This window comes from Pituophis catenifer, unplaced genomic scaffold, assembly GCF_029215685.1.
Source record: "Pituophis catenifer annectens isolate HBS135680 unplaced genomic scaffold, rPitCat1.0.hap2 SCAF_2, whole genome shotgun sequence".
Taxonomy (NCBI): Eukaryota; Metazoa; Chordata; class Lepidosauria; order Squamata; family Colubridae; genus Pituophis; species Pituophis catenifer.
In genome coordinates this window covers 24838092-24861850 of record NW_027256882.1, presented here as the reverse complement: position 1 = coordinate 24861850, position 23759 = coordinate 24838092, and the positions used below count along the sequence as shown (strand labels likewise).

The window sequence follows — 23759 nt, the reverse complement described above, 5'->3', positions numbered from 1 at the left end:
ACGAGGTCAGCACTGAAACCGTGCCGGCAGAGAACGCTTCCTTTTCAGGCGAATGCTTCTGTCCGACAAGCTGCCCTGAGAAGAGGGAGGAAGAGGAGGAGGAGGAGGAGGAGGAGAAGCCGAAGAGGCCTCTGAATTTTTGCTCGGCTCTGCTGAGACTTGGGACTCTGTCGATGTTTCAGAACGGGGCGTCGGGGAAGAAAAGGGGGGCTCTTGGGCAGGGGAAGTAAGAACGGGCAGAGACGGAGCCGTACGGCCCTTGCAAACGATGGACAAGACATCCTGGAGAATTCCGGTCCGGCTCGAGTGCCCGGTTTGTAGTTTCCAGCCTTTCTCGCGTAAGTAGCCTTCCAGCTTCTCCACTGCTTTCCTTTCGCACTCTTCCCATGCCTTCTCGATTTCACTCGAGGGTGCCGGGTCAGCCTTGTGGGACCCTGGTAGGGCTGGGTCCATGAAAGTGCTTCCGGTCGCAGAGTCCCCAGTTCCACCTCTGGCTTGACCGACGTCCGCTCTCCTTTCCTGCCAGGACTTGCGAATGTTTCTCATCCGTTCGGCGTTGGTCAGCGGTGGCTTTTGGCTTCCTGTGAGGAAGGAAGAGAGAAACACCGGCGTCTTAAAGGAGTGCGTGTGGAGCTCAGCAGAGACTCATATCTGTGTGTGCAAACATCAGCCCTTTTCCTGGTCTTTCAAGGGAAAAATACACAACTAGGTGTAATGGCATGAATGCAGTTGCTTCCTTTGTCTGGGTTTTTAAAAAGTGTGGCAACAATATTGTGGAGAGGTGAAAGCACCTAAAATAACCAGCCTGGAAACAGACACAATTTCTGAGCTTGGTGGTTTTCTTTAGACATTTCATTACCAAACAAGGTAACATCATCAGTGCACTGACTACTGTAGGAGTTTGCATACGTGCAGGAATTTTCCTAATCTCGGATGGCAAACCTCAGATAAGGAAGGTTACATGCACGTAGGCGCCAGGAAATGGCATTAGAAAATAAGACCCTAAATCTGTAAATAAGAAGAGCAAGAGAGGAGGAAATGGGATAAGAGCAAGAGAGGAGGAAATGGGAAATGGGAAGGAGAGCCTTCTCTGTGGGGGCAGCTACGATCTGGAACAAGCTCCCCCCGGAGATACGGAGGATCCCGGATCTGCGCACCTTCCGTCGCGCGCTTAAGACTTTTTTATTTCATCAAGCTGGCCTGGTCTAAATCTTTTTAAATGTAAATTTTAATTTGTTTTTAAATTATGGGGTATTTTAAATTTGTTCAGCCAAATTATTTAATTCGTTTTTATTTTATTTTAAATTTTTGTATTTATGTGTTTTATCTTGTTGCTGTTCACCGCCCTGAGTCCTTCGGGAGAAGGGCGGTATAGAAATTTAATAAAATAAAATAAAATAAATAAAAATAAATATGTTATACTTTTAACTATAGCTAAATTATAAGTGCTTAAGCAAGCAGTAATGGTTAACCAAAGATTTAAGTTACCTGGAAGATTCTGTGAGCTATTGATATGCTGCCAAATACGCTGTAACTTGTAGTAACAAACTATATAATGTCACTCTGTAAAGCAATAAATTACCACATATTTCCTCAACCTCTCTGTGTGTGGTCATTTACAACAGACTACGTTATCTAGTTTGGTATGAAACGTCTATAAGAAAACCACCATATTCAGAGAGCACCAAGGACCCCACAATTCAACCCTGAGCTACAAATATTCTCTTCTATGCAATTCATTTACAGGAAGGGCATACTCTAAATAGGATGATAAACCTACACAGTTCGAGAAGTTTGATTGAACTCGCAAGGAGTTTTCTTTTACAGCGTGTTTCCCTGGACACAACAGCAAGGAAAGCGACGGAGCTTGAAAGATAAGACACGCATCCCGCTTCTCCCCCGCCCCACCTGCCACCCCCCTCAATAAAGAGATGGCGGGGAAGGGAAGCAGCCAGGCTGCTGTTGCCATTGGGGTGAGGTGGGACATGTTGGGCCGCTCGGCCGGCACAAAGAACAGGGAGGGAAGGGCATGATTTTTCATCAGGTTCGCCTGATCCGCCAGTTGCGTCCCTTTCTAGATCGGGACTCCTTATGCACGGTCACTCATGTCCTCGTCACCTCCCGTCTGGACTATTGTAACGCTCTCTACATGGGGCTCCCCTTGAGGAGCACTCAGAGGCTCCAACTGGCGCAGAGTGCAACCGCGCGGGTGGTTATGGGAGCGACGTGGCGCTCCCATGTAACACCTCTCCTGCGCGAGCTGCACTGGCTCCCGGTGATCTTCCGAGTCCGATTCAAGGTTTTGGTTATCACCTTTAGAGCGCTCCATGGCTTAGGACCTGGTTATCTACGGGACTGCCTGCTACCACCAATAGCCTCCCACCGACCAGTACGCTCCCATAGAGAGGGGCTCCTCCGGGTGCCGTCGGCCAAACAATGTCGGTGTGCGGCCCCTAGGGGGAGAGCCTTCTCTGTGGGGGCACCGACGATCTGGAACGAGCTCCCCCCGGAGATACGAAGGATCCCGGATCTGCGTACCTTCCGTAGCGCGCTCAAGACTTCCTTATTTCATCAAGCTGGCCTGACCTAAATCTTCTCCCCTTTTTAAATGGAAATTTTAAATTTGTTTTTAAATTATTGGGTATTTTAAATTTGTCTCAGCCAAATTATTTAATTCGTTTTTATTCTATTTTAAATTTATGTGTTTTATTCTGTGGCTGTTCACCGCCCTGAGTCCTTTGGGAGTAGGGCGGTATATAAATTCAATAAAATAAATAAATAAATAAATAAATAAATGCCCCCCCCCCGCATCAAATCACTTTGGTTGCGCGGCAAGCAACCAAAGGAAATGTCGGGACCGGCTGCGCATGCGTGTAAGTAGTTGGTGGGGGGGCTTATATTATCACATGCGCTGAAAAGCCCGATTGGGCTTATTATCAGGACAGGTCTTATTTTCAGGGAAACACAATAGCAGTTCGAAAGCACGTAAAAAATGCAAGTAGAAAAATAGGGACCACCTTTGGTGGGAAGGAAACAGCGTTCCGTGCGCCTTTGGCATTTAGCCATGCCGGTCACATGACCACGGAGACGTCTTCAGATAGTGCTGGCTCTTTGGCTTTGAAACGGAGATGAGCACCGCCCCCTAGAGTCGGGAACGACTAGCAGATATGCGCGAAGGGAACATTTACCTTTACTTTTGTATTATTATTTATTTATTTATTTATTTATTTATTTATTTATTTATTAATTAATTAATTAATTAATTAATTAATTAATTAATTAAATTTTTATACCGCCCCCTCTCCCGAAGGACTCGGGGCGGTTAAAATTATAAAGTAATTTTAAAAAAAGAAGTACCCTGGAGGGCTCTGAGCCAATCCCCCCCGCTCTCAGGCCCAAAACAGTGTGGAGGAGTAGGAAAAGGCATGGATTTAGGAATGGAAGGCCCAACCTTTGCTCCTCCTCCCCCCCGCTTTGAATCAGGCTCCCTGGAGAACCTCTGATCACACACACATTACAGGTATTCCTTGACTTACGGCTGTAATGGAAGCCTACCCATTACGGTCATAAGTCATGACGGCCATAAAACAGGTCACCAATGTGACTGACCTGATTTTACCACCTTTTCTGAGATGGCTGCCAAGCGAATGGCGCAGTCGTTAAGCAAATGCCGTAGTCCTTAAGGGAATCAATTGTTCATTATGGGACATTTTTGTAACAGTAAAAAGAAAAAAAAATGCCAGTTTTTGGCAAAAAATGTCCTAAAGTATTGTCATGTGACTGGCAGAATGGTGCAAATGGGATAAACACGGCCTGCTTGCCGAATGCCCAAAATGGGATCCTGTGACAGGAAGTGACCACTGGATCTCTGGAACCGGGCCATAAATAATCCCGGGGAGGTCTGCCGTAACTTTGAGTGACCGGTCGTAAATTGGGGACTATCTGTACACTTGTAGACGAAAGGTGGGATAAAAATCTAACAAATCAAATACGAATAACAGAAGTGGTTTTTTGAAAGGGTCACATGCCAAAATCTTCAGTTATGGCAAGTTGCTGTTTACAACGGCAGGTAATCATCAACGTACAACAGCTCAATTAGTGACCGTTCTGAAAAATGTGACTTATGGCTGTTTTTCATATTTATGACCATCGCAGTATCCACAATCACATGATGGACATTTGGATGCTTGACAACTGATTCATATTTGTGACAGGTGCAGTGTCCCGGGGTCACTGTGATCTTCTGAAGAGCTAAATCAACGGGGAAGCCAGATTCGCTGAACAACTGTGTCACTAAGTTAACCACTGCACCGATTCCCTTAACAGCTGTGGCAAGAAAGGTCGTAAAGCGGGACAAAACTCACTTAGCGACTGTCTCGCTGAGCAACAGAAATGTCGGGCTTGATGGTCGTAAACTGAAGGATATCTATAATGGCACAAATAGCTGTACCCTAAAGGAAAGGGTAGCCACGTTCAGGTGAATGCATGGGGTGTGTGTGTGCATAAACTAAAGTTATTTCTGCATGGATTTTGTGTAAATGACTATGACCATGATAATGATCTATCACTATTGTTGTATGCACACTGAGAGCTTATGCACCAGAGACAAATTCCTACTGTGTCTAATCACACTTGGCCAATAAAGCATTCTGTTCTGTTCTGTTCTGTTCTGTTCTGTTCTGTTCTGTTCTATTCTATTCTCTATTCTATTCTATTTTCTATTCTATTCTCTATTCTATTCTATTCTATTTTCTATTCTATTTTCTATTCTATTCTACTATTTTATTCTATTTTCTATTCTATTTTCTATTCTATTCTTCTATTTTCTATTCTATTCTATTCTTTATTCTATTCTATTTTCTATTCTATTCTATTTTCTATTCTATTCTATTCTATTATTCTATTCTATTTTCTATTCTCTATTCTATTCTATTCTATTATTCTATTCTCTATTCTATTCTATTTTCTATTCTATTATTCTATTCTATTCTATTCTATTATTCTATTCTATTTTCTATTCTATTCTATTTTTCTATTTTCTATTCTATTCTATTCTATTCTATTCTATTCTATTCTCTATTCTATTCTCTATTCTATTCTCTATTCTATTCTATTCTATTCTATTCTATTCTACTCTACTCTACTCTACTCTACTCTACTCTACTCTACTCTCCCCTCCCCTCCCGTCCTATTCTAAATAAAAAGATTGCCTTGCATATACAAGAGAGTCAATCAGTGAATGGAAAAGGATGGATAAAGCACTGAAGGAACACAAACCTGAGCGGGACGTCCCATTGGACAAGCGAGGGGGATGCTTTGCCTGCTTCTTTGACTGCAGCTCACGGGCTTCTACCTCCACTTGAACCTGGGCAGTTTTGGCCACCGGACCGGCCGCATTCTTCACTCTTTTGCGCCGGCGGTCCACGAGATGATGCTGGACCTCCTTGCGCCCGATCTCCCGCGGAACCACCAGCTCCTGCTCAACCCGCAGGAATTGATTCAGCTGGTTGAAAAAAGGCCAGGCTCTCCTCCCAGATCCCCAGTGGCTGTGCCCTCCGAGGCAATCCTTGTAGCTTTTCCGGAGATGTTTGGCTTTTTCCCGGCACTGGAGCCAATTCCGGTCGTAACCCCGGGCCTTCATCTGGCATGAGATCCACTCAAACTGAGAGACCGTCCGGTAGTTTGAGAAGAGGGCTCGCTGTACAGATGTGTCCCCCCAGATCTCAATAAAAGCTTGGATTTCGTCGTCTGTCCAGCGGGGATGCTTCCAGTGGGAGCCCGTGAAATCCCGGAGGGGGCAAGAGATGTTCCGGGAGAACCGGGCACCTCCTGACGGTCTGGGCGCAGCTTCCGAAAGCGAAGAGTCCTTGGGTCCTAAGTCGAGAAAAATGGTGAACACGAACAGAAAACGAGGCCATGTTTCACTCTGGCATGGCAGGTAGAAGTCTTTTTTTGGGGGTGGGGGCAGTAGTAGGGTTCAAATCCCAGCGGCGCTACCTAATCGCTATTGGGAGCACACGGGTGTGCGCGCTTGCTTCTGTACACGCGCAGAGAGTTTTTGATGACGTCTGGGCGGGTGGGCGGAGCCTCCCACCACCGCCGCTATCGGTCCACCCAAACCGGTGCAAACCGGTAGCAACCCACCACTGGGTGGGGGTTATTATTAAACGCTGGACGGAAGGGGTGAAAAGTCAGGAGGGACATGGCACAGCTAAGGCAGGTGGGCAAATTGAAAGGCCAAATGATCACAGGAGATAGGTGCGGAGAAACGGACGCCAACTGAGCAAGAGGGTGCAGTATTTATTTTTCTTTTCGATTGGTTCAACGCCAACCTGGGACGTTCATTTTTTTTACGTTCGTTTGCCCCCTCGGGGTTCCCGTGGTTAGACAGGCAGCCGTATACATTTGACTAATGAAGCAACAGGTGCTCAGAACAACAACTGTTAAGGGAAATGCGCCTTAAACCAGAACACACAATCGAGAAATGGGATTCAACAATGACACGTTAATTATTGTTTTTATTGTAATGGGGGATAGGATCGTCACAATAAAGCACGGGCTATGTTGTTATGTTGTGGATCTCATGTTTGCTTTCTTGCCCCCGGAAATTTGTAAGATCTCCGACCTCCGGGTGTTTCGCTGCGCACTGAAGACCCTGTTGTTCCGCCGGACTATCAACACAATAGTTTTAAATTGGGGTATTTAAATTTTTTGGGGTTTTAAATCTGAGCCAATTTATTTAATTATTTTAAATTTTACATTGTTGTTTTGTCTGTGTTTTTAAATAGGCTGTACACCGCCCTGAGTCCTTCGGGAGAAGGGCGGTATAGAAATAAAATTATTTATTATTATTATTATTATTATTATTATTATTATTATTATTATTCTCTCTCTCTCTCTCAAAGCAGATCTAAAGGTATTTTTTTTGGCCTAACAGTTGCTCTTATCAAGAGCCAACGTCCCAAGATCTTGCCAAAATGGACATTCAACTCATACAGGCAGAGTTATGCTATGTACAATTTCACCATAACAGATCTGTATCTATATGAGGACCCGGATTGTGGGGGCAATAAGATGACTTTATATAAAAAAGAACACCGCTTAGGGGGGCCCGAAAGCCCTACTAAGCAGGTATATACAAAAGTATGAAGGCCATTGCTTAACGCATTGTAAGCCGCCCTGAGTCTCCGGAGAAGGGCGGCATATAAATCGAACCAATAAAATAAATAAATAAATAAATAAATAAATAAATAAATAAATAAATAAATCCTTCTTTTCCTATTGACAAGAGGGCTAGATGTTGTGTGTGCTTTGGTTTGCAAACAATGCCACCTCAACAACACATGCTACAAAGTTTTCCAAAGCTGTGTGAAATTCAAAAGACAAATTAATCGCAAATTTCTTGTTTTCTTCCCGCGATGTGACTTTTGCACCATAACCTTAAAAAAATAATAATACAGGTAGTTCTCAACTTACAACTGTTCAGTTAGTGACCATTCACTACTTTATATACCGTATTTTTCGGAGTATAAGACGCACCTTTTTCCTCCCTAAAAGGGGGTGAAAATTTAGGTGCGTCTTATACACCGAATGTAGCCCCGCCCCCACCCTTTGGCCTCTGCCTCACAGCAGTTACCTCCTTGCAAGCAAACAGCAAGAAAAAACAGTTCCTTTCAGCTTCAGCACAGCTTAATTAGCACAAGTTGATTGGATCGGCCTCCTGACTCTCAGCTGATTTGCTCTCAGATGTTTTGGGCATGGCTCTGCTGCTTGCTGCAAAGAGGTAAATTGCTGGACCCGATTTTTGTGCTAATCAAGCTATGCTGAAAACGAAAATGAAAGTAAAGCAGGCTGTTGGCTGCAACGTCACAAAATTACGCAGAGGAAGATTTCTTTTTCTTCTTTTTCCTCACCAAAAAAGGTAGGTGCGTCTTATACTCCAAAAAATACGGTAAATACTTTCAATAAACTGATAGAAAACAGTTCATTGAGTGACCATTTGGAAGTTAAAATGGCCCTGAAAAATGGGACTTCTGATCATGTTTTACACTTATGACCGGTGCGACATGCCCATGGTCAGGTGATTAAAATTCAGCCACTTGGCAACTGGCTCATATTTATGACAGTTGCAGTGTCCCGGGGTCATGTGATCCCCTTTTGCGACCCTTTGACAAGCAAAGTCATTGGGCAAGCCAGATTCACTTAACAACCGTGTTACTAAGTTAACAACTGCAGTGATGAACTTAACAATCGTGGCAAGAAAGGCTGCAAGACAGGGAAAACCTCCCTTAACAAATGTCTCACTTAGCAACGTAAATTTTGGCCTCAATCGTGGCCGTAATTCAAGGACTACCTGTGGAGTTTTACTGGCTGTAGGTCCATTGCTCTGGGACCCTTTCTTTTGCGAAACAATGCCTTAAAATACTTGAAATAAACCTACAGTAAAAATAAAGCTGGTTGAGGGGAATTAGCAAGCTCTCCAAACTCATCCCATCTCGCTCAAGGGAAGTCGGAAAATTATTCTTGCCAGGGTGACACACACTCTTTCGCTTACCTGTTTCGTGATTTGGAATTCTCTCGCTGTCAACAGGAAACTGGATATAACTCGGCTCTTCTTCTCCTTCTTCTGGATTGGAAGCCAGGTCTGGTTTGGGCACCAAGAGTCCCTCTTAGGATTCAAGAGAAAAGGAGACAGAGAATTATTTGGGTGTTTTGCCCCAGCTACGAACCCCAAAGAACGCAGCACACACAAAGTCCGTACAAACCTTAATTAGTTTACTAATTAAGGACTACTAATGAGCTTTCTTGGTAGTTGTTCGAACACAAGTACAGTTTAAATCAGTCTTTTCTGAACAAGGGCTGTTAATTTAACTTCATTAATAAGCCGACAAGAATCCAAAGAATAACAACTCAATTCTGAGGCGCAGTATTTCAGATAACCGTAATCTTACTGTGGTTGGCAGAATGCCCAGAAGCAATTTGCAGGAAAACTGACAAGAGAGAAACAAGAGCCGAATCAAACGTTTCTGGAATCAAGACGCAAAGGAATATGAACGGAGTTGTTTCCTGCAAATTGCATCAGTCGTTGTCCTTCCTTAAATAGGCTAGGAGAGTGGCCAATTAGCCCCAAGCCTTACTCTCGAGGAGACCTCCTCCTGAGGAGCCACTCCTGCCTTTTAACAGCTCTGCGCGCTCGTGCATCTAGAAGCTTCTGGAGGTTCTGAAGGCCCTGGCTGAATCCCCGCCTCTGGCATTACATCTTCTCCAGCCTCCTCATTGTCTGACTTGAGCACCACCTGCAAAGGCTGCTAGCGCAGCACCGACAGCCTCCTTGCTGTCAGAATCAGCTACTAACTGCACAGGCCACTGACGGGCCACAACATTGGGGGTACAAATTCAGGTAAATTCTTAAGCTTCCCAGGCCCGTCATTCATTTCAGTTGGGTCTCATATCGCTTCAATGAGCGGCTAAACTAGCCGGTTAACTGTAGATCAGGGGTGTCAAACTCGATTTCATTGAGGGCCGCATCAGGGTGGTGTTTGATCTTGGGGCAGCGGGGTGGGCGGGGCCAGCTTGACGTCACTCATGTCGGGAGCACCTGTGGTGGCCCGAGTGCTGTGCCAGCAAAAATGGAGCCTCAGGCCACCATAGGTGCTCCCGACATGAGTGACGTCGAACTGGCCAGACCACGGGCACCACAGGCCGGTCCTTCGCTGTTCCAGGGCGGCCCCACGGGCCAGATCTAAGCACCCCGCAAGCCGGAACCCGGCCTTGAGTTTGACACCCCTGCTGTATAGTCCTTGACTTATGACTTGGCTGTAGATAGTCTTTGACTTACGACCTTAAATGTACCTGGCAATCACAATCCTAACAGTCAGAACGCTGGTCCTCACGCAACCGACCCAATTTTAGACCTTTCCTCACAGTGGTCATTAAGCGAATTGTAAAGCGGTTGTAAAGCGAACGCTGCAGTCATGGGGCGAATCCTTTGTTCTATGGGCCGGTTTTGTTTTTGTTTTGTTTATTTTTTAATTTGATTTATATGCCGCCCTTCTCCGGAGACTCAGGGCGGCTTACAATGTGCTCAGCAATAGCCTTCATACTTTTGTATATTTTATACAAAGTCAGCTTATTGCCCCCACAAACTGGGTCCTCATTTCACCTACCTTAGAAAGGATGGAAGGCTGAGTCAACCTTGAGCCTGGGGAGATTCGAACCAGCAGTAAATTGCAGGCAGCTGTGTTAATAAGCTTTTTATTTCTGCTTTTTGTCAGAAATTGGAAGTAAACGCCAGTTCCTGGCAAAAAAATAGCGTAAAATATGGACATGCGTCGGTGCAAATGGCCACAAACGTGGGCCGGTTGTCGAATGCCCAAAATGCATTCTGTGATCGCCGGAAGAGGCAACCATTGGAACCAAGGGATAAGCATCATTTGGGGGAAGTCTTCATAACTTCAAACGGTCACTAAGTGAATGGCTGTAAGCTGAGCATTACCGGGACCTTATTTGTAAGTCTTTTCAACCTTTGGATGCTTGCTTGTTGCCAGATTGCTGATTGTGCCCTCTAAATTTCCACACACCAATACAGGAAGTCCTCATGGGAAGGACTCGGTAAATGAACAAAAATGCCAGACCAGTCTAAAACATCTGTCTGACTTTGCGATCAACCATAATAGATAAGATTACTTCTGTTTGAGTAGAACAGGGGTGTCAAACTCGAGGCTTAAATCTGGCCTGGAAATACTGTAGTAAAGAACCTGCCCGCAGTGCCTCTAGCAGCCAAAATGGGGCATGGGGGGGGGGGGGCATTTTGGCTGGTAGAGGCCGTCCAGGTAGCACCTCTGCCAGTGAAAATGGAGCTCCGTTTTTGCTGGCAGAGGGTTGCAGGAGGCTGTCGCAGCCAAAAACGGAGCTCGGGAGCCCGATTTCACTGGCAGAGCGCTTGGGCCACGGGTGCCCCCAACACAAATGACGTCAAGCTGGCCACGCCCATCCCAGCCCCGAGGTCGAACATAACCCGGATGCGGCCCTCAATGAAATCGAGTTTGACATCCGTGAGGTAGAGGTCCTTGAACCAAAGTTGGAGGGCCATCTGTCGGAGATGCTCCGGTGGCTCCTGCACCGAGGAGGGAGTTGGAGTTTAGGTCCTCTAGAGACCCTTCCAATTCCAGGACCCTTACCCAAAGACTCTGCATCCCCGTCCTCTTCCTGCATGACTTGCCAGAACATGGTCTGCTGGCCCGACTGGATCGGGGTGGGCTCAACCACATTCAGCGAAACACCAGCGTCTTTCAAGTTCATGAGATCCTAGAAAAAGGGAAAAAGTCACTGGCAGAGGGCCCCAAGAATGCAGATCGTTCCGTGGTTAATAATTTCTGCAGAATAACACGCGACAAGGATAAGTGTAACAGAGGGCCCCGGATGCAGAAAGGGGAGATGGATGGATGGATGGGAGGGAGGGAGGAAGGAATGGAGGGACGGATGGACAGATGGAGGAAAGGAAGGAAGGAAGGAAGGAAGGAAGGAAGGAAGGAAGGAAGGAAGGAAGGAAAGGGAAGGAGGAAGGACGGAATGAGGGAGGGATGGACAGAGGGAAGGGAGGGACAGAGGAAGGGAGGGACGGAGGGAGGAAGGGAGGAAAGGAGGAAGGAAGGAGGGAGGGAGGGAAGGACGGAATGGAGGGAGGGATGGACGGAGGGAAGGGAGGGATGGAGGGAGGAAGGGAGGGAGGAAGGAGGGAGGGAGGGAAGGAGGGAGGAAGGAGGGAAGGTGGAAGGAATGGAGGAAGGGAGGGAAGGAGGAAGGAAGGAGAAAGGAAGGGAGGGAGGGAGGAAGGAAGGAAGGACAGAATGGAGGGAGAGAGGAAGGGAGGGACGGAGGGAAGGAGGAAGGAGGAAGGAAGGGAGGGAAGGAGAAAGGAAGGAGGAAGGAAGGGAGGGAGGGAAGGAAGGAGGAAGGAAGGAGGAAGGGAGAGAAGGTGGAAAGAATGGAGGAAGGGAAGGAAGGAGGAAGGAAGGAGAAAGGGAGGGAGGGAGGGAGGGAGGAAGGAAGGACAGAATGGAGGGAGGGACGGGATGGAGGAAAGGGATGGAGGAAGTAAAGGAAGGAGGAAGGAAGGGAGGGACGGAGGGAAGGAAGGAAGGGAGGAAGGGAAGGGGGAAGGAGGAAGGGAGGGAGGAACAAAGGAGGAAGGGAGGAAGGGAAGGAGGGAGGAAGGAAGGGAGGGAGGAAGGATGGACAGAATGAAGGGAGGGACGGGACGGAGGGAGGAAGGGAGGGAAGGAGAAAGGAAGGGAGGGACGGGACGGAGGGAGGAAGGGAGGGAAGGTGGAAGGAAGGGAGGAAAGAAAGAAAGAAAGGATAGAGCCACATTTGCCTGTTCTCTTTGCACATACAAACACATACTCAGCATTAAAAAGCACAGGACAAGGTTATACCCTATTCAGATCACCTCAGATCCAATCAAACTGACAACCGGAAATACTTCCGGCAAGATTCCCAAATCCTAGACTAAGATGGTTATCTGTTTTGCGGTGTTGTGCATCGCAACTCTAGTATACCGTGGGTTCTCCCAAAGGCGCTTTTTTCAGGAGGCAACCGGACTTTCTGGGGTTTTTTTTCTTTCTTTTAAGACGTTTCGCTTCTCATCCAAGAAGCTTCTTCAGCTCTCGACTGGATGGTGGGGAATGGAAGGATTTATACTCCTTGCAGGCAGCTGGTCTACACCTCTGAGTACCGCCTCATGCCCTCCGTCACAATCAGCCACCCAAGCACCCCAGCCAAAAGCCTCAACCACACCACACTGCCTCCAAGCTTGGCAACTTTAGGCCCGGTGGATTTCAACTCCCAGAATTCCCCAGCCAGCTTTGCTAGCTGGGGAATTCTGGGAGTTGAAGTCCTCCAGGCTTAAAGTTGCCAAGCTTGGAGACCCCTGCTTTAGACAGCCCCATCCTTCAGCCCAATTCTTTCCAAAGGGCCCTTTTCTTTTCTTTTCTTTTCTTTTCTTTTCTTTTCTTTTCTTTTCTTTTCTTTTCTTTTCTTTTCTTTTCTTCTTTTCTTTTCTTTTCTTTTCTTCTTTTCTTTTCTTTTCTTTTCTTTTCTTTTCTTTTCTTTTCCCTCTCTTTTGCATTTGCTCATCAGAAATTTCCCATACCTTACTAGGAGAAGCTTGATCCGTTTCCTCTCCCTCGGGAGGAAGCAAGGAGCTGGAATCGCCACAGTCTTTGCTTCCATTACCTTTAAAAGACAGAATATATATATATATATATATAAATATATTTAGAACATAAAAGGAAAAAAAAATGCATTCCAGGTATCCTCAACTTACAACAGTCCATTTTAGTGACCGTTTGAAGTTGCAACGGCACTGAAAACCCCTTTTCACTCTTAGAACCATAGCAGCATCCCCCAGATCAAAATTCAGACGCTTGGCAACTGACTCATAGTTACGACGGTTTGCAGTGTCCCCGGGTCTCGTGATCCCCTTTTGCGACCTTCTGACAAGCCAAGCTTGTGTGGAAGCCAGCTTCACTTAACAACTATGTTACTCACTTAACAACTGCAGTGATTCCCTGAACAACTGTGTGGCAAGAAAAGTCATAAAATTCACTTAACAAATGTTTCACTTAGTGAAAAACAGAAGTTTTGGGCTCAATTGTGGTCGTAAAGTCGAAAGACTACCTGTATTGGGGAAAAGCTGGATGCTCCCTGACATCAAAAACTCCCCGAGGTTTTACAAGTCAGCAAAACAGAAACAAATTTGGATTACTTTGTCCAAATCTCTCCATTTTTCTTTTCGTTTTCAGGAAGGATCTTCCAATTGGTCCAAACTTCCTAACAGTGAGGACAATTAACCAGTGGAACAGTTTCAGAAATCGTGGGCGCTCTATCACTGGAGGTTTTTAAGATGATGTGGGATAACCATTTGTCTGAAGTGGTGTAGGGTTTCCTGTCGAAACAGGGGGTTAGACTAGAAGACCTCCAAGGTCCCTTCCAACTCTGTTATTCTATTCTATTCTATTCTATTCTATTCTATTCTATTCTATTCTATTCTATTCTATTCTATTCTATTCTATTTTCTATTCTATTCTATTTCCAATTCTATTCTATTTTCTATTCCATTTATTTTCTATTCTATTCTATTTCCTATTCTATTCTCTATTCTATTCTATTCTCTTTTCTCTTCTCTTCTATTCTCTATTCCATTCCATTCTATTCTCTATTCTATTCTATTCTCATCTCTTTTCTCTTTTAATTTCCTATTCTATTCTTTTTTTTTTTTGGTTTTAAAAACAAACTATTAGATTTAAAAAAATAAACTTGTATAAAACATTCACAACCTTAGAATACAATCAACAATATCAACAAACAATAAATAATGTATATATAATGTATATAAGTACACATATATACAAAAACTTATTTTCCCTTTTTTTTCTTAATGACGATAATTATTACTTTTAATTTCTTACTAAATTTTGACTTTACCTTCTTTTCCATTGATTTATCCACTCATACCAACTGTCCCATATCTTAAAATACTGTGAGTCTTCCTTATCTTTCTTCTATTTCCTATTCTATTCTATTCTATTCTCTTTATTTTCTTTTTGTTGCATTTTTACAATTAAATCTTACTCATACCTTATGCATAACTGCGACCATTTACATACCATAGCATTCGAATTCAAATACATTCTATACATTTTTACTATACATTTTAATTCTACGCCTATTTTGTCTATTTCTTTTCCATTTTTCTGTTCTCAATCCAGTCGTACGACTTCTCCCATATTGCATAGTATTCCGAATCTATTTGTCCTTTCAGTTCAATTGTCAACTTGTCCATTTCTGCACAAATTTTTTTTTTTAATTACTAAGCCTTCGGAAGGTATGTTTGTATTTCTCCAGCATTAATAATTTCAAGGGAGACGCTCATTTTTCTCCCCTTCAGTATGATCTGAAGATGGCCACTGTTCTTGAGCAGCCATCTTGGCTTTTTTTGACCCCGCCCACCCCCGTTACAGAAGAACCTGCTGTCATCCTTGGCATTTCCTTACCCAACAAATGGATTACTCCACTATTGTTCTGTTTAATGTCTTTATAGATCTCTTCCTCATCAACATCCAAGGTGACCCTCTCTTCACCCAGGGAACTCTTGGCGATGGCCTCCTGCGACGGCTCCTGAATAAGAGAGGAGAATCCAATTTTGGATCGGACCAGGGCAATGAAGCTGAAGCATGAAAAATTCTGCCAACTGACTGAGCATCGACAACTTCTCTACAAGTGGTCCTCGGTTAACGACCACTCGTTCAGCGACTGCTCGAAGATGCAATGAATGAAACAAGTTCCATAACCTGTCTTTCAAAATTCCAGCTGCCGCACATGACCCATTGTCACATGATCACAATCCAGAGCCGCGGTGGCGCAGTGGTTAGAGTGCAGCACCGCAGGCTATTTCTGCTGCCTGCTGGCTGCCTGTCATTTGGTAGTTCGAATCTCACCAGCTTAAGGTTGACTCAGCCTTCCATCCTTCCGAGATCGGTAAAATGCGCACCCAGATTGTTGGGTGCAATAGGCTGACTCTGTAAACCGCTTAGAGAGGGCTCTAAACAGCGGTGAAATCCACTTACCTTCGCTACCGGTTCGTGAACAGGAGCGCATGGGAGCGCACGCGCGCCTCTTCTGCGCATGCCCCAGAGCATCAAAAACGGGACGTACTGACGTCCTGGCGGGTGGGCGGAGCCTCCTGCCACCAGTGCTACCGGTTCGCACGAACCAGCTAGATCTAGCCGAATTTCACCACTGACTGTAAAGCACTGTAAAGTGGTATATAAGTCTAAATGCTATTGCTATTGGCAACCGGCTCACACTTAAAATGTTTGACCTGCGGTCATATGATCATCATTTGCATCATTTCCCTGTCACCTTCCCACGAGCAAAATCAATGCGGAAGCCACCAGAAAAGCTTTCAAGTTGCACCCGCTGCCTTTTCTCCTGAGGAACCCTGTTGCAGAACTCTCTGTAGCACACATTTGTGCCGCAACACCCCCTCCGTAGCCTGCACTCATTCGTTACAGAACATACCCCCCCACCTCAATCTGTAATATCTACCCACCATCTGGTCCACCTACAAGCCGCCTGGGACTTACAATTTCCCACTGGCTTCCCCAATGATTTTTATGGGAAGCCAGCAGGAAGTTGCCAGTTGGTCAGGTGAGGTGCTCGCTTAGCAATCTGTTATTTTCACTCAACAATGGCAATGGTGGGATTGCTGTCACTAAGCGACCGCATCGCTTAGTGATGGACATTCGGGTCCCAATTACCGTCATTAAGCAAGCACAATGTCAACTTTGAAGTGAACCTGGCTGAAGCCATCTTTTGCTGCCACGAACTCTGAGGGGAGAGGGGGAAAGGAAGTCGATAGACTGACTAGCAGTCGTAACAATAAGCTTTCCAATGGGAACCAAGGTCGTCCCAACAGGTGACAGTTGGAGGAGGAGAGGAATGACCAAGGAGCCCACCAAAAGCCTTAATTGGACAATGTGACTTGTGACACTTGGGGAGGGAAAGAATTGCTTCTTTAACTATGCTACAAACGCAGGGAAACTTTCAGAGTCGGTTTTCACCGGCTGTGCTGATCCAATAAACATGTTTGAGGAACCTACCTGCCTCAGAGTTCTGATTTTGGCAGATGTGTTACTCGGAACGCTGACAGACAACCTGTAATAAAGCGTAAGTCGCCTGTCCTGCAGAGAGGTTCAAATATTACAGACCTGCCACTTTCCTACCTTAACCTCCTGCCGGTTCAGCAGGAAATTCTCTATCAGGGCCACCGCCTGGGAACATGTGTCTGACCCTCCTGCTCGGATCCAGCTCTGGAGCTCCGGAGGGAGGCTGGCCAGGAACTGCTCCAGGATCAGCAGCTCCAGGATCTGCTCTTTGGTGCGTCTCTCCGGCTTCAGCCACTGGCGGCAAAGCCTCTGCAGTTGTCCGTAAACCCTACGCGGGTCTTCGATCTCCTGGAAGCGGAACTGCCGGAAGTGCTGCCGTTGCACCTCGATCCTGATGGCTTCCCCTCTCAAGATGGCCGCCTTCACTTTCCCATAATCCTCCTTGTCCCTTGCTTCTAAGCCGCTGAAGGCCCGCTTTGCTTCCCCGCTCAGGGCTGGCAGGAGTCGAGGCACCCACTCACCCGTGGGCCACTGGCAGGCTTGGGCCACCTGCTCAAAGGAGATCAGGAAGGCCTTGGGGTCATCCCAAGGGGCGCTGGCCAGCATCTCAGAGTCCTCCTCCCTTCCCATGTGGGGAGACGGCAAGGTCTTCAGGAAGTCCTGCCATTGGGTTTTCCAGGGTTGCTGCAACCCTCGGAAAGATTCCCGTTTGATTTCTTGCGAAAGCTTCCATCCTAATTGCTCCATCTCCGTGCATTTGGAGAAATCGTCACTGCAGGGTTTCCTTACACGTTCCCCTTCTGGACTTCCAGATTTGGGCTCCATGACTCCCAGAATTATCAAACCACCAATTTGGAACTGGAACACTTCATAAAAAAACCCCGGCCCCGATGAAGCTCACTGGAGGGGAAGTTTTTCCCCGCTTCTTTTAAATTCTGGTTTGAAACCCAAGTCCCATTTTCTCCTCTGGATTGGCAGAGGGGAATCTCAAGCCGTGTTAGCTTCCAGGTAACAGAAGATGCTGTGAAGGCCTTGTGAAAAAGTTGATCTCTCCTGGTTTGTAGAGGGAGCTCCTAAACAAACCAAACAGAAGAAAAAGGGTGAGATACGCCAAAAAAGGAGACAAAGAAAGACGACTTTGGGGACCATCTCCATGGAGAGAACCAACCGAGACATTTCCTAACAATTAATCCGTGGAACAAGTTGCCTCCAGAGGTTGTGGGTGCTCCAACACTGGAAGTTTTTAAGGGACTGGATAACCATTTGTCTGGAATGGTATAGGGCAGTGATGGCTAACCTTTTTGCCGTTGCGTGCCAAAAGCAGGGGGAGCACGGGAGGTCACGCACATGCGTGCCCACATCCTTAATTCAATGTACCCCGCCCTCCACGCATGCACACGTGACCCCCCCTGCACTGGCACGGTGGCCCCAGTTTTTCGCCCTCCCCAGGCTCCAGAGGCTTTCTTGGAGCCTGGGGAGGACGAAAACGGCCTTCCCCCCCCTCCGAGGCCCTCTGAAGGCCGGAAACGGCATGTTTCCTGACTTCCAGTGGGACTGAAAGGCCCGAAAATCAGGTGGCTGGTGTGCTCTTGCGCACTGGAGCTAAGATAGGGCAACACTCGCGTGCCCACAGATATGGCTACGCGTGCCATAGGTTCGCCATCACGGGTATAGGGCCATGATGGCGAACCTATGGCATGTGTGCCACAGGTGGCACGTGGAGCCTTATCTGCGGGCACGAGAGCCGTTGCCCTAGCTCAGCTCCAGTGTGCATGTGCGCGTCGGCCGGCCAGCAGCCCCTCCCCTCTCAGGAGTCTCCACACAGCCCGTTTTGGATGTCAGGTAAGTACAGGGCTCGCGCGGAGGCTCTAGGAGGGCATTTTCGATCTCTGGAGGGCCTCCGGGGGGGGGGGACACGCCATTTTCACCCTCCCCAGGCTCCAAGAAAGCCGCTGGAGCCTGGGGAGGGCGAAAAATGGACCTACCAGAAGTCTGGAAACGAGCTGTTTCCAGCCTCCGGAGGCTTCAGGGAGGCCTGCTAGGCCCAAAACGGGGTGCGGGGGGTCGTATGCGCATATGCGGGGGAGTCATGCTCGCATGCATGGGGGACGAGGCGCAGGGGGGCATTGAATTATGGGTGTGGGCATGCGTGCACGCAACCCACCCCCCGTGCTCCCCCCACTTTTGGCATGCAACGGCAAAAAGGTTAGCCATCACTGGTATAGGGTTTTTGCTTGAGCACGGGGTTGGTCTAGAAGACCTCCGAAGTCCCTTCCAACTCTGTTATTCTGTTATAATAATTCTTTTTAGCAAAAATGCACACAGACCCACACACAACCCAGAGGGCTGGGGCACTTTAAAAATTAAAAAAATAATAATAAAAAGATTGAAAAAGGATAAAGTTTTCTTAGAATGTAGTTATGTTAATGTTGAATGTCAGGGGAATCCCGGAAGGAGTCTGGTACCTTTTCTGACTAAGAAATTTTATTAAAAGGTAAGCTGCTTTTAGAATTTTATTCTGTTCTGTTCTGTCCTGTCCTTTTTTTTTTTTTAAAGTTTTATTGTAAGAAATTATAATAATACAATTTTATCCATCCGGTTACATGGTATGGAAAAAGAAATAAATACAAATTGTACATATTATACATAAGTAGGTAATCTTTGCAAACCAGTTACATGGTAAAAAACAAAAAAAAAAAATTGTGTTCACATATCGTTTTTAGTGCATGTATATATGATAATCTTTAACGATAAATTAGTAAATACATAAGTTATGTCTTTTGCTTACCCATGTAACCTTTCCTTGCCTTATTATATTTCCTACCATCCACAGTACTTCTTCTCTTACTATTTCATTTTTCTATTTCTTGTACTTGCTCTGGTCTCTTTCCTTTTTATTTCAATTTCCTCTTCTCTAACCACCCGTACCACTTATCCCATACGCTGTAATAATCCGAATCTTCTCTGTCATTAATTTCTAATGTTAATTTATTCATCTCGGCACATTCCATTATTTTGCCGATTACTTGTCCCTTAGTTGGTATATTTTTCTCTTTCCATTGTTGAGCGAAAGCGATTCTTGCTGCTGTTATTATATGTACTGCCAAGTATTTCTTCTTTTTTGCCATTTCCGTCTTAAGGATTCCCAGGAGAAGTGTTTTAGGGTCTAATTCAAAGGTTTCACCTATTATTTCTGAAAGCCAATTGCAATTGCAAATCATCTTCCAATATTTTGTCCTGTCCTGTCCTATCCCGTTCCATTCTACTCTGCTCTGCTCTAGTCTTCTGAAGGGAGGGGAAGCCAGAGGAATTGTGCAGATGCACATTGTGCGCCAAACAGATTGCAAGTGCCATATAACTCCAGACTATTATTTATTTATTTTTTATCAACGAACAACTGCAACGCGGAAAAAACTTGCAGGACATACCAGTAGCAAATGGCTGTAAATGTGGGCCAGTTGCTTAGCGCCTGGAATGTAGTCACATGACCACGAGGGTGGGGACGAGCATCCATCGGAACTTTACAACTGGGTTGTCACTAACTTTTGGGGAGCGCGTTGAATGTTTTTTTTTTTTTTTTTTAATTTGATTTATATGCCGCCCTTCTCCGGAGACTCAGGGCGGCTTACAATGCTTTAAGCAATAGCCTTCATTCTTTTGTATATTTTATACAAAGTCAGCTTATTGCCCCCACAAACTGGGTCCTCATTTCACCTACCTTAGAAAGGATGGAAGGCTGAGTCAACCTTGAGCCTTGGAGAGATTCGAACCAGCAGAAATTGCAGGCAGCTGTGTTAATAACAGGGTGCACTAAACCCTTGTACTATCAAGGCTCTGAACGGTTGCTTAGTGACCCAGTTGTAAGTCAAGGACTACCTGTACAATTATCCTCCAGGTGTACTTACAGCTTCAGAAGGCCAAAGACTCCTGGCTCCGTAGCAAAGTGGGCAGCATATAAATGTAATAATAAATAAAATAATAAATAAATGGAATAGGGGTGTCAGGGGTGTCAAACTCGATTTCATTGAGGGTCGCATCAGTGTTGTGTTTGACCTCGGAGGGCCACGGGCATAGTGTAGCCAAGGGTGAGTATGGCCATGGCAGCTGTGACACAGGATTCATGTCGGGATTATCTGTAGTGGCCAAGTGCTAAGGCAGGACTTCCCTGAGTCCCTCCCTCACTCTCATTATAATCACCTTCCTTCCTTCCTTCCTTCCTTCCTTCCTTCCTTCCTTCCTTCCTTCCTTCCTTCTTCCTTCCCTCTTCCTTCTCCTTTCTTCTTCCTTCCTTCCTTCTTCTTCCTTCCCCCTTCCTTCTCCTTTCTTCTTCCTTCCTCTCTTTCCTTATTTTTCCTTCCTTGCTATCTTTCAATTTTTCCATCTTTTTCTTTGTCTTTCCTCTTTCCTTTTCTCCTTTCCTGTCCATTCTTGCATGCTCAAATGCAAAAAGAGAAACATTTCTCCTTTTGTTCAGTTTTTAGTTTGTTTTGATAGCCCTCTGCCAGAGAAAACGGAGCTGGTGGGAGGCGCATGCGGCCCTCCCGCGCCCTGTTTTTGGCCTGGACGGACTCCTGCAGCCCTCTGCCAGCAAAAACGGAGCTTGAGGGGGCCGTGTGCTCCGTTTTCGCTGGCAGAGGCACCACGGGCTGGTCCTTTGCTGTTTCCAGGCCGGCCCCGCAGGCCAGATCTAAGCACCCCGCTGGCCACCCCGTGGCCTTGAGTTTGACACCCCTGAAATAGGGCATTTGATGCCCCAGAAATATTAAAGGACCAGAGTAATTTTTCTGCCTCTCCCCTCCTGTCAATGGGGAACCAATTGCTGCTTTCCTTTTATTTAAAAATTCAACCAAGTTGTAATAAATTTAGTTCTCAGTTACGCACATTTCAAGATACATCTCCCCTGTTTTTATAGGCATCAATCTTTGCGGGTGAATTTAACTATTTCAAACGTGACAAAGATTATCTCCACGGATTTCTTCTTACTTCCAAAACACCCAGATAAAGAACAATCAAAGAAGCAGTTGCCGGAGGCCAAATTTTAACAATTTAACAAACGCTATCTAACAAAAGTTGTATATGATGGCAATTCAACCATGCAGTTACAAAACTTAGGGGAAGCTTTTAAGAAGGGGAAAAAAAGGTTAAGACAATCTTAATCACAGGACTTTGCCTTAACATGCTACATCCATGAGCCTGGATAGCTCTGCAGACAAGACACTGTAATTTAACACCAGCTGTCTGCAATTAAAGTAAGTTCGAATCTCGCCAGGCTCAAGGTTGACTCAGCCTTCCATCCTTTCTAAGGTAGGTAAATTGAGGACCCAGTTTGTGGGGGCAATAAGCTGACTTTGTATAAATATACAAAAGTATGAAGGCTATTGCTTAGCGCATTGTAAGCCGCCCTGAGTCTCCGGAGAAGGGCGGCATATAAATTAAATATAAACCTAAACCTAAACCTACATAAACTTATCCTTTATGGCAGTGGTTCTCAACCTGTGGGTCGGGACCCCTTTGGGGGTCGAACGACCCTTTCACAGGGGTCGCCTAAGACCATCGGAAAACACATATTTTCAATGGTCTTAGGAATAATTTTATGGTTGGGGGTCACCACAACATGAGGAACTGTATTAAAGGGTCATGGCATTAGGAAGGTTGAGAACTACTGCTTTATGGCTTTCAAATCATAGTTCAGATTACTACAGCGGAAGATCGTTCTCATTATTTAATTCGTTATTAAATACACCCTAGTTCCGTGACGGTGAACCTATGGCACGCGTGCCCGAAGTGGCACACGGAGACATATCGCCTGGCACGCATGGCGTCGCCCATTCCTCTTCCAGGTTTTTGGCACGCATCTGCACGCGACAATCAGCTGGCCTTCGTGCAAGCGGCTGTGCCGGAAACTGGAAACTCTGCTGGAAACTAGCGGATCGTTGGGCACGCATGCGCGCCAGAAACCGGAACACTAGCTGGCCGTTTCAGGCATGCACATGCATCCTGGGCAGCTCCTCTTCCAGACTGCAGCCCAGATGAGTGTGAGGATGTGCGCGCTCCCTTTTTGGCACTCGGTGCCAAAAAGGTTCGCCATCACTTGTCCTAGTTAATTAAGACTAGGTTCAAACTATATTTCCAAGAGATAAGAGAGATAGGAGAAAAGGGATTGAGCCAGGGTGGATTTGATTTAAATCGAGTTGATTTAAATCACAATTTAAATCATGATTTAAATCACTAGTAAAAAGGCTTGATTTAAATCAACTCGATTTAAATCATAATTTTTAAAGAGCAACTGTCATCTCTGCTCCTTTGACCCACTGTTGACTCACCGATAGTCCCAGTGTTGCAGAATATACAGCCTCATGCTACATAACTAAGCTCCATTTCATGCTGAATAAACTAAATTATTTGTGTATCTTGAATAGAAAACTATCTTACAATAGATTTTTACCCCAAAAGTTTTTTATTAAAATAAATTCGATAAAAATCAAAAAAATCCGATTTAAATAAAAAAAATCTGATTTTTTATCATTGATTTTTATCCACCCTGGATTGAGCCCAGAACTGTGCTTTTGGATGAGTGGCTATACAAAGCTTTTAAATGAATAAATGATTGTTTTAAATAAGTTTCTCTAATTCCATTAGGTATAGAATAAGGTGGTAAGTAGTAACTGTGAGAAGGATCTTGGGAGTCCTAGTGAACAATTACTTAAATATGAGCCAGCTGTGTGCAGCAGCTGCCAAAAAAGCCAACACAGTCCTAGGCTGCATTAACAGAGGGACAGAATCACGATCTCGTGAAGTGTAAATATACCACTTTATAAAGCCTTGGTAAGACTTCGCTTGAAATACCGCATCCAGTTTTGGTCTCCACGATATAAAAAAGATGTTGAGATTCTGGAAAGAGTGCAGAGAAGAGCAACGAAGATGATTAGGGGACTGGAGGCTAAAACATATGAAGAATGTTTTCTTTTTGGGCAGCAATTGGGACTCCTTACGCACGGTCACTCAAGCACTCGTCACTTCTCGTCTGGACTATTGTAACGCTCTCTACGTGGGGCTCCCTTTGGGGTGCACCCGGAGGCTCCAACTGGT

At 45.6% G+C, this 23759-nt stretch overlaps 1 protein-coding gene across 1 annotated transcript; it reads right to left on the bottom strand.

The window, feature by feature from the left end:
* Positions 1–6: 6 nt before the first annotated feature.
* Positions 7–23531, bottom strand: LOC139310011 (uncharacterized). The gene is made up of 8 exons (XM_070934189.1): positions 23479–23531; positions 16788–17743; positions 15057–15180; positions 13154–13236; positions 11181–11307; positions 8555–8668; positions 5278–5874; positions 7–581 (listed from the first exon to the last, which is right to left on the bottom strand). The coding sequence occupies exons 2-8, from the start codon at positions 17493–17495 to the stop codon at positions 7–9; spliced, it is 2328 nt and encodes a 775-aa protein (XP_070790290.1). The 5' UTR covers positions 17496–17743; positions 23479–23531.
* Between the last annotated feature and the right edge of the window lie 228 nt (positions 23532–23759).

Bases quoted from the DNA above. Each gene is read 5' to 3' on its own strand.
- LOC139310011 (XM_070934189.1), bottom strand. From the start codon at position 17,495: ATGGAGCCCAAATCTGGAAGTCCAGAAGGGGAACGTGTAAGGAAACCC. The intron at 15,181-16,787 runs GTAGGAAAGTGG...TCTCTTATTCAG, and splicing joins TGAACCGGCAGGAGGTTAAG to GAGCCGTCGCAGGAGGCCAT. The intron at 13,237-15,056 runs GTAAGGAAATGC...TGTCTTTTAAAG, and splicing joins TGGAGTAATCCATTTGTTGG to GTAATGGAAGCAAAGACTGT.